The sequence below is a fragment of the Tachyglossus aculeatus genome, chromosome 4 (genome assembly GCF_015852505.1).
Source record: "Tachyglossus aculeatus isolate mTacAcu1 chromosome 4, mTacAcu1.pri, whole genome shotgun sequence".
Taxonomy (NCBI): Eukaryota; Metazoa; Chordata; class Mammalia; order Monotremata; family Tachyglossidae; genus Tachyglossus; species Tachyglossus aculeatus.
The window spans coordinates 113,383,965-113,394,550 of NC_052069.1; the positions used below are offsets into that span (position 1 = coordinate 113,383,965).

Below are 10,586 nucleotides of genomic sequence, written 5' to 3' on the forward strand. Positions count from 1 at the left end.
GCAGCATGGAGTAGTGGGTGGAGCACAAAGGAAATGCCTGATGTTTACCTTGGGCCTCTGGGCTTTTGATAGTTAAATTGTAATCCCGGAAAAGACCCCAGAGTTACCGCAGCATGGATTAGTGGATGGAATCCCACGGGCCTGGGAGTCAGAAGGTCATGGGTTTTAATCCTGGCTCCCCCATAAATCTGCCCTGTGAGCTTGGGCAAGTCACTTCACTTCTCTGCATCTCAGTTACCTCATCTGTCAGCTTCCCCTCCCTTCCGCATCACCTCGACTCACTCCCTTTGTTCTTCCCTCCCCGCCCCACAGCACTTATGTATATATGTATAGATGTATTACTCTATTTATTTATTTATTTTACTTGTTATCACTCTATTTATTTATTTATTTATTTATTTATTTATTTATTTATTTATTTTGCTTGTACCTATTCTATTTATTTTATTTTGTTAGTATGTTTGCTTTTGTTCTCTGTCTCCCCCTTCTAGACTGCAAGCCCACTGTTGGGTAGGGACTGTCTCTATATGTCTCTATATGCTGCCAGCTTGTACTTCCCAAGCGCTTAGTACAGTGCTCTGCACACAGTAAGCGCTCAATAAATACGATTGATTGATTGATTGATCTATAATTCTATTCATTTACATTGATACCTGTTTACTTGTTTTGACGTGTTTATATCTATAATTCTGTTTATTTACATTGATGCCTGTTTACTTGTTTTTGATGCCCGTCTTCCCCCTTGTAGACTGTAAGCCTGGTGTGGGCAGGGATTGTCTCTCTTTATTGCTTTATTTACTTTCCAAGTGCTTAGTACAGTGCTCTGCACACAGTAAGCACTCAATAAATACAACTGAGTGAATGAATGGAGACTGTGACCCCCACAGGAGACAGGGGCTGTGTCCAGTTCGATTTGCTTGCATCCACCCCAGCGCTTGGTACAGTGCCTGGAACATAGTAAGAGCTTAACAAATACCATCACCACCACTGTACTCTCCCAAGTGCTTAGCATGGTGCTCTGCACAAAGTAAGTGCTCAATAAATATGATTGCTATGCTCGGATTGGGTACCCATTAGAACAAAATAAGTAAGCATTTGTGTTTTGGAGGGATTTTTAGTGTTTAATTATAATCACCAAGCTCAGTCACCCAAGTCAGGAAGTTGTCATTCACTAAGGCCCACAGAAGAGAATCCAGTTTCTGTCTCCCCCGCCCCAACAGGGCCTTGTGGTTTGGGTGGGCGGGGGTAAAGAGGGGTGTAGTTTGTTCAGCAGCTGTATGAGGGAGGAACAAGATAGACAGAGCAAGAGGAAATTCTGGCTGCTGAAGCATGGTTTTCTCATCTTTTGAGTGGGAAAAACAATCAGGGAATAATAAATACCGAAAGTGGCTCGAGATGTCCTAGCCAGGAAGGAGGGGTTAGGGCCTGTAGATGGCTAGACTGTGAGTTTCACTCTGAGAATACTTTAATGGTCTGGCTCACTTTTCTGGTAGGAGGGCTAGCCAGAGTAGTTGTTCCAAGAAGTCTCCCTGGACAATTCCCCATCAGCAGTGTTACTTCCCCAATCTGGAGGGGAGATGAGTGAGGTGAGGCTGGAGGAGCCACCACGGGGGTTGGTGGCCACTGTGGATGTCTGAGCCAACTCCTTCCATTAGATCACAAGATTTTCCAGGGCAGTGGCCGTGTCTTCAGTTGTGTGCTCCCAAGTGCCTAATGCAGTGTTCTGGCCCAAACAGGAGCCCAGTAAATGGCTCTGGTGGTGATGATGATGGCAAATTCTGGTTCCGAGCAAGCGGCTCAACCCCGGTGAGTTGCAGGTATCATCTGGATGCTGACCCGGGCCCAGAGGCCAGATGACAGGGAGTCAGAGCCTGCCGGTCGCTCAGGGTGCGTAGAGGGCAACCATCACGTAGATGATCCAGCTGATGGACACAAAGACCCCAAAGAGCAGGCTGAAGAGTACCAGGGAGCGGGCCTTTCTGGACGCCTGTTCAGCCTGGGCCAGGTCCCCACGGTTCACAGCTGCCCGGGTCTGGGGGACAGAGAGAAGGCACAGGTTTGGGGAGAGTTAGAGTTACTTCTGCTGCCTCGAGCACCAAAAATACCCTCTCCCACCCCATCTTCCCAAGGCAGGGTCCTTCCACCTAGAGGAACAGGCTGTGAGTTCCCACTTCCCTTATTCCCCCTCTCCTCGCTGATTGAGGAAGGGAGAGAGAGCAAGTGCGGCTGGGCTCTCTCTCCTCCTGGAGCAATGGTGATGCTGTAACAGTGGCTCCCAGCAGGTCAGGAAGGTGGGTGACAGAGATCTGGCAGTGCAGAACAGGAAGGAGCCTGACAGGTAGGAGAAGTAGGGTGGTGTAGTGGATAGAACTTGGGTCTGAAAGTTATGAGGTCATGGGTTTTAATCCCGGCTCCGCCACATGCCTGCTGTGTGATTTGGGGCAAGTCATTTCACTTCTCTGGGCCTCAGTTACCTCATCTGTAAAATGGAGATTCATTCATTCAATTGTATTTAATGAGCGCTTACGGTGTGCAGAGCGCTGTACTAAGCGCTTGGGAAGTACAAGTCGGCAACATATAGAGACAGTCCCTACCCAACAACGGGCTCACGGTCTAAAAGGGGGAGACAGGCGACAAAACAAAACATGGAGACAGGTGTCAAAAGGGTCAGAACAAATAGAATTATAGCTGTATGCACATCATTAACAAAATTAATAGAATAGTAAATGTGTACAAGTAAATAGAGTAGTAAATCTTACAAATATATACAAGTGTTGTGGGGAGGGGAAGGAGGTAGGGCAGACGAGGGGATGGGGAGGAGAGGAAAAAGGGGGCTCAGTCTGGAAAGGCCTCCTGGAGAAGGTGAACCTTCAGTGGGGCTTCAAAGGGAGGAAGAGAGATTGAGACCGTGAGCCCCACATGGGACAAGGATTGTGTCCAATCCAATTAGCTTTGATCCACCCCAGCACTTAGTACAGTGCTCGGCACATAGTAAGCACTTAAATACCACAATTATTATTATTATAGGACCAACGTGGTGGAGCCTCACCTGCCTGGCAGAAGGAGAAGACCAAGCTACAGTTAGTGGGGAAAACTCTCAGAGGGTGGAATCGAGGTTCTGGAGAGGAGGAGCCCCGAGATGGGGAATGGACCAACAGGCTTGTTAAGCCTCATCTGGAAATATCCAAAGGTCTCCATTCGTAGTCCACTGTCGGTGGGAAAAGGCTCCAAGCGGCTCAGTGTGGACCAGAGCGGGGAAGCCATCAGGGCCTCAGGCAGGCAGCCTACCTCGTGCGAGTAGACGACGGCGATGACTCCGGTGAGCAGGCAACAGAAGATTGTGACGAGCACTGACTCCACCATGTAGTCCTTGGGAGGGTGGCTCCTCCTGGCTTCCCCCACGGCCCTACTCAGTGGGTCGTTGTACTGCAGGAGGAAGCAGCAGCTGTCACAATGGGACCACCAGGGCAGACGTGGAGGGGTGTAGCCTGAACCTGGGGACCATGGCCGGTTTCCCTCCCTGCACCCGACATCTTGGACCTTCAGTTCCCAGGAGACTGAAGAGAGGAGGCCTGGTGGTCTGGAGAGCCATGCTTTTTTGTTTGTTTTAATGGCACATGGTACTTTTTCTGAGCTTCTGCCCCTTTGTCCACTGAGGGATCGTTATGCTGGGACCCTGCTGAAGTGGGGGCCTCTGACTAGCCCTGCCCAGCTCTGTGAGGGAAGAAGTCAGTAAATAGCCAAGGCAGTGACTCTGGACATCCATGCTGCCAACTGGATGGGGAGGACAGGGACAGGAGAAGGAAAGAGAAAGGAGGAGTGGAGACTGTCCTGCCCTCCCCTGTACTTACGATTGTGTAGGGTAGGTTCGGTGGGTACACGGTCTGTGATGGAGGGCCCAGCGGGTACACGGATGGTGGCGTGGGGCCCGGGGGGTACAAGGATGCCGGGGACGGCCCTGGCTGGTAGAGGACGGGCACTTGCCCTGAAAAGTTGGGCGGGAATGGTGGGTAGACCAGGTGGACAGTCTTTGGGTCCGGAGGGGTGTAAGGAGGAGGTTCTCCCATGAAGCCAATGTTGGTAACCCCACAGGGGTGTTTGGGATCTCGCCCGTCCATGGCGGTGCTTTTGGGCTGGGCAGTGCTCAGGGGTGTCCCATCTCCCCATGCTGAGGGGTCAGGGAGCAGAGGGAGCGGCGGGAACGGAGGCTGCTGTTCTGGGTGTCCTGCGGTGCTCTCCCGCGGCTCTGTGGTCAGCTCCGTGGGGTCTTGCCCCTCCACCGGCCCCATCCGATCATCCGGGCAGCCCCCTCGCTCTAGAACCTCAGGACTCCTGGGGCCCTCCGCTGTGAAAGGGCCACTGCCTCCATTCTCAAACCCTTAAAAGAGACAACGTGTCATATGGAACACATCATATTATTATTGTTTTATTTTTTAAGCGCTTACTATGTATCAAACACCGTACTAAGCATTTGAGTAGATACAAGTTAATCAAGTTGTATGGAGTCCATGTTCTACATGACTCTCACAATCTCAACTGGGGCTCACAGTTTAAGTAGGAAGGAGAACAGCTACTAAATCTCCATTTTACAGATGAGGAAAACTGACTTAAAGGGAAGTTAAACGGCTTACCCACGGTCACACAGCAGGCAAGTGGCAACACTAGGATTAGAATCCAGGTTCTCTGACTGCCAATCCCGTGCTATTCCCACTAGTCCACATTGTTTCTACAACTACAAACTACTAAACTGCCAAGTTAGACCCTGGACCACAAGATCCGTAAACTCCAGTTTTGCAAAATCGTCTCAACTTCGTGGTAAAGACTGTACAAAAGCTACCACTCAGAAAAAGAAAACCCATTAATAAAATAATAATTGTGGTATTTTTAGGCACTTACTATGTGCCAGCCACTGAACTAAGCAGTGGGGTGGATACAGGCAAATCGGGTTGGACATAGTCCCTTTCCCACATGGGACTCAGGCACTATACTAAGCAATGGGATATATATAAGATAATCAGGTTGGACACAGTCCATGTCCCACATGGGGCTCACCGTCTTAATCCCCATTTAACAAATGAGGTAAATGAGGCACAGAGAAGTTAAGTGACTTGCCCAAGGCTACAGAGCAGACAAGTGGCAGAAACGGGATTAGTACTGATAACCCCCTCCCCAAAATCCATTATTGAAAACTGAAGGGATATGTTCTGATCTTCAAAACAATCTCAGAGAAGAGTGTAAACACAGTGCCCCACTACCACAAATTAAGAGGTTGAGTTTCTCATATTTGGGGAAATCGCAGGGGTCAACACACCCAGAGGGCAATGAACAAACCTCACCCTGGTACAATATTGTGTAAGTGGGGTGAAGGCTCTTTGGGAATCCCCTCTTTTATGATCTCACCAGCCGGTCTCTCCCCACCCTCCTTTTTTTTATGGTATTTGTTATGCACTTTCTATGTGTCAAGCACCTCGCTAATCACTGGGGTATATACAAGTTAATTAGGCCAGATAAAGTCCCTGTCCCACATGGTGCCCATGGTCAAGTAGAAGGAAACCGAGGCAGAGAGATGTGAAATGACTTGCTCGAGGTCTCACAACAGGCAAGTCGTGGAGCCAGGGTTAAGACTCATGCTTACCCACTAGACCACACTGCTCCTTAGAGCATAATTCCCACAGTCCAAAAGCCAAGATCCCCTAGAGTCCAGTGTCTCTGGACTCTGCCCCGACATCCATCCCACCTCAACAAACTCAACCTCCTTTCCACTCCGGGCTTCAGACCTCCCAGAAATTATCAAAATATTAGGTCCGAAACCTCTGCGGTCTGACCACTGTAAATATCAGGCCCGAGGGGGAGATAGGACCGGAGAAAGTCAACAAATGTGCTGGCACGTAGCCCTTGATGCCATGGGGATCGGAACTGGGGAGAGTGCTGACAGGATCCAGGAACCTCAGGGTGCCTGAAGGGATACTCCAAAGCTCACCTGAGCTGAAGTCAGCAGCTGCCGGGCTGTCAAAGATGGGGTCAAGGTCTCTGGGCTCTTGGGAAAATGCCAGACCCCCAAGGGGTCCCAGGACTCTGCCCAGAATTTCCTTTAGAAGGGGAAGGGGAAGAAAATGCCAAGGGGGCCTTGGTCTTAGGGCTGAGGTGTGGTCTAATGGATAGAGCACTGATCTGAGAATCAGAAATACATGGGTTCTAATCCAGACTCAACCACTTGTCTGCTGTGTGACGTTGGGCAAATCACTTCACTTCTCTGTGCCTCAGTTCCCTCATCTGTAAATTGGGGATTAGCCCCATGTGGGACAGGGACTGTGTCCAATCTGATTAGCTTGTATCTAACCCAGTGCTTAGAACAGTGCTTGGCACATAATAAGTTCTTAACAAGTACCGTAATAATAGTAAGAATAATAAATAGGCCATCGATGTCCTCTTCTCACCACTCCGTAGTCTGTCAATTAATTGTATTTACTGAGGACTTACTACAGTAAGAGCATTCATTCATTCAGTCAGTCATATTTATTGAGTGATTTCTGTGTGCTCAGCACTATACTAAGCGCTTGGGAAGTACAAATCAGCAACATAAAGAAGGTCCCTACCCAACAACGGGCTCACAGTCTAGAAGAGCACTGTACTAAGCACTTTGGAGAGTAGCTCGTTGTGGGCAGGGAATGTGTTTGCTCTATTGTACTCACCCAAGCAATTAATACAGTGCTTGGTACACGGTGAGCGCTCAATAAATATGATTGAATGATAACAATATAACAGAGTTGGTAGACATGCTCCCTACCAACAAGCACTTTGGAGAGTACAATCTAACACATCTGGGTGTCACTAGTCCTCTCGCTCTGAGGCCCCTCCCTGTTCTCCCCTAGGACTTCTTTCCTCAGCTGGGGTCATCCGGGCGGGAAGGGGGTCTGAGGAAAAGAGAAGTTTGGGTACCCCAACCTCCTGGAATCCGAGCTATGCCATGGTGTGAGTCGCGAGTTGAAATGACAATGCCATCGCCATCTGCATTTCCTCACATTCAAGCCCCTTTCCAGGGAATTGTGGGACCTGAGGGGAGGATAAGGCCTTGTTCAGCCCAACACGGGGCTGGGATGAGGGGAGAGTTGGGAAGCAGTGGGAGCCACCTCCGCGGACCCTGACTCAGGGAGAGGAAGACCAGAACCGGGCCCTTCTTTAGAGGGCCTGGTGCTCTGGGCTGGGCTGGATTATCCAGAGGCCGGCTAAGCCCCTCCAGCCCGGCTCTGGCATCCACCACGTAGTAAAGGCAGAATTTCTTCCCCTGGTCCCGGCAGTCCCAGCCCCCCACCCCCCACCTTCTTGGATATTTCCATTCATTCATTCATTCAATCGTATTTATTAAGTGCTTACTGTGTGCAGAGTATTGTACTAAGCGCTTGGGACAATCCCTGCCCACAGCAAGCTCACAGTCCAGATGTGGTGCTACACTGTACCCAGGGGCCTCAGAGAGTCAGTCCCCATAGCTAGACCCTCCAAGCCTGACTATCTCTCTCCACCCTGTTATTCTCCTCTTTTCATTTTCTTTCTATCCCCACCTTCCTGCTCGCCCTACTCTTCTCTTTCTCTCCACCCCCACACTATGCTCTCCTATTTTTCTCCACCCTCTTCTACATTCTCCTCTTTTCCCCATTCTCCTCCCTAGACTCTTCTCTTTCTCTCTACTCACCTCCACTATACTATCCTCTTTCCTTCCACCCCTCATTTAGCTCTCCTTTTTCTATACTCCCTCCACTCTGTTCTCCTCTTTCTCTCCACCCCACCCCACCCCCCATTATGTTCTCCTTTTTCTCCCTACCCACCTCCACTACACACTCCTCTTTCCCTCCCTCACCCTTCACTATCCTCTCCTCTTTCTCCCCACCTCCCTCCTCTATACTCTTCACTACTTCCACTATTATTATTATTATTATTATGGTATTTGTTAAGCACTTACTAAGGGCCAGACACTGTTCTAAGCGCTGGGGTGGATATAAGCTATATTCTCTTCTTCTTCTCCCTCCCCCCTTCACTATCCTCTCCTCTTCCTCTCCACCCCCTTCACTCTACTTACCCTTTTCAGCCCAACCCCCTCCACTATGCTCTCCACTATGCTCTCCCCTTTCCCCCCACCCCTCCTCCACTATATTCCTGTGCTTCTCCCCATCCCCTCCTCTATACTCTTCTCTATTCATTCATTCATTCAATCGTATTTACTGAGTGCTTACTGCATGCAGAACACTATACTAAGCACTTGGGATAGTACAGTACAGCAATAGAGACAAACCCTACCCACGAAGAGCTCACAGTCTAGAGGGGGAGAGACAGACATCAATACCAGTAAACAGACATCAAAATAAAGTGACAGATGGATACATAAGTGCTGTGGGGCAGAGAAAGGGGGGATGAGTAAAGGGAGTGAGTCAGGGCGACGCGGAAGGGAGTGGGAGATGAGGAAAAGTGGGGGTTAATCCGGGAAGTCCTCTTGGAAGAGAGGTGCCTTCAGTAAGCCTTTGAAGGGGGGAGGGTAATTGCCTCTCTACTCTCCCCCCACCGCCACTATGCTCTCCCCTTTCTCTCCCTCCCTAGCCCAATCCCCATTTCCCCTGGCCACCTACTCTGCCCACCTACTCTGCCCCTAGGAGCCCCCTTCCCTGCAAGCAAGGGACATTCCCACACTGGGCTGGGGGCCAGTGCCTAGTTCTCCCAGGCCCACCAGCTCTCTCAATTATAGGTTGTAGCCGCAGAGCGAGGGTCCTGGTTCCCTCCACCCCTTCCTCTCCCCTTATCCCCACCCCATCACGTCTCCCCTGACCCTGCTGGGGTGCCCCCAGACTTTCCAGGCACAATGCCGGCTCCTGGTTGTCAGCCCTGACCCTTCCAGGCCTAGATCGGCCTCCCTCCCCTGCCCAAATCCAAAGGGCAGCCCCCCTGCCCAAAGCCAAAGGGCAGCCTCTGTCAGGGGCAGGGTGGGGCCTTGCTTCTTTACCAGCCGGGAACCAGAGTGCCCAAGGCTCTTACCTGGCTCCATGGGTGCTCTCTTTCTCAGCAGAGCCCGGAGATGCCCGGAGTCCTGGGCCTGGGGCCAGAGGGTGGGGGGCTACCGCCTTCTCTGGTGCAGTCCCTGGCACTTGGTCCCACGACTCGGTGGTTTGGTCCTGTGCGTGGTGACACCTGGCCCTGGGTCCCTGTGGAGCTCCGGTTTCCTGGTGCGGGCTGGGTCCAGTTAATAATTGATGACAGGGCTTATTTGCAGATGGCTGTGTCAACAACAGGCACTTCATGCACTGGGGCCCTGCGCCAGCCCAGCCATGCCAGTCCGGCCGTGCCAGCGTCTCCTTGACCCGAGGGCCCTGATCCCCCTTGGGCCAAGCCGGGCCGAGCCGAGGCCTGAGCTGGGTCATGCTGTCCAGCTCTGCTAGGAGGCAACTCCTACACCTGTTGGAAGGCAGTGCCCTGGCAGTGGACCCATTTGGGGGCACTGCCAGGCACCACTGGGGCAGCTGCCCGGTCCCTCTCGGGGGCACTGCCTGGTCCCAATCAATCAATCAATCAATCGTATTTATTGAGCGCTTACTGTGTGCAGAGCACTGTACTAAGCGCTTGGGAAGTACAAGTTGGCAACATATAGAGACTACTGGGGGTCACTGCAGGGGACCACTGGGAAGAGCTGCACAGTCCCCACTGGGCATGCTGCCCAGTTCCTCTTGCAGGGTTTGGGGGGCATTGCGCCGTTTTGGCCTGCAGCTGGCGAAGGGAAGGAAAGGAAGAGCATCAGCAGGCCTCCCTGCCCACCCCCTGGCACGTTGGGGGTGGGATTCGTTAGCCCCTGATCTGCAAAATAGCAGCCAGAGCCAAACAACACAGAATTGCTGCCCCCGGGGCCAGAGAGGCAAAGCTCTTTTCTGCCTTACAGGGCCAGAGATCAGGTATTAGGGCCCAGGGGCCCTAAAGGAAGGGGAGAAGACAGCTTCAGCCTGGGAGCCAGGCGGGCAGCACCCCCTTGACCAGAAGGGAACTGGCCCTGGGGTTTGCTGGGAGGACTGCCCAGCCAGGAGATGCCCAAAGGCAGGTCCAACTCCCTCCTCAACCCCACCTCAGGTCCCCTGTCTTTGCTTTCCCCTATTCATTAACAAATGGCATTTAAAAAGAAATTGGGCATGATTTTCCAATGGCTTCTTCCCCAATGCTTTCAAACATTTCCATGTCTCCCCTATCCTCCCTTGAGCCCACAGCTCCCTCCAGTGATCGCCCCATCTCCTTCATCCATTCATTCATTCAATCGTATTTATTGAGTGCTTACTGTGTGCAGAGCACTGTACTAAGCGCTTGGGAAGTACAAGTCGGCAACATATAGAGACAGTCCCTACCCAACAACGGGTTCACAGTCTAGAAGGGGGAGACAGACAACAAAACAAAACATGTAGACAGGTGTCAACTCTCCAAATTCTTCGAGAGAGTTCTTTCCACCTGCTGTCTCCACTTCCTGTCCTCCAAATCTGCCCTTGATCTCCCTCCAATTTGGCTTCCATCCTCTTCACTTGACAGAAACTGCCCTAAGGTCACCAATGACCACCTTCTTACCA

At 51.3% G+C, this 10,586-nt stretch overlaps 1 protein-coding gene and 1 non-coding gene across 3 annotated transcripts; both read right to left on the reverse strand.

The window, feature by feature from the left end:
- Positions 1-1,113: 1,113 nt before the first annotated feature.
- PRRT1B (proline rich transmembrane protein 1B) lies at positions 1,114-9,159 on the reverse strand. Of its 2 annotated transcripts, none has more exons than XM_038745325.1 (4): positions 9,022-9,159; positions 3,852-4,378; positions 3,289-3,426; positions 1,114-2,032 (listed from the first exon to the last, which is right to left on the reverse strand). In XM_038745325.1, exons 1-4 carry the CDS (start codon positions 9,029-9,031, stop codon positions 1,883-1,885), a joined length of 825 nt encoding a protein of 274 aa, XP_038601253.1. In that variant the 5' UTR covers positions 9,032-9,159; the 3' UTR covers positions 1,114-1,882. The 2 variants fall into 2 exon arrangements, with proteins under 2 accessions (XP_038601253.1, XP_038601254.1); XM_038745326.1 differs by lacking the exon at positions 9,022-9,159 and adding an exon at positions 6,940-7,162.
- On the reverse strand, positions 5,224-5,392 carry LOC119927613. Its single transcript, XR_005450599.1, has one exon. It is a non-coding gene; the product is annotated as a U1 spliceosomal RNA (small nuclear RNA).
- Positions 9,160-10,586: the final 1,427 nt, after the last annotated feature.

Bases quoted from the DNA above. Each gene is read 5' to 3' on its own strand.
- PRRT1B (XM_038745325.1), bottom strand. The intron at 3,427-3,851 runs GTAAGTACAGGG...TTCCTCCTGCAG, and splicing joins CGAACCTACCCTACACAATC to TACAACGACCCACTGAGTAG. The intron at 2,033-3,288 runs GTAGGCTGCCTG...TCTGTCCCCCAG, and splicing joins CCGTCGTCTACTCGCACGAG to ACCCGGGCAGCTGTGAACCG.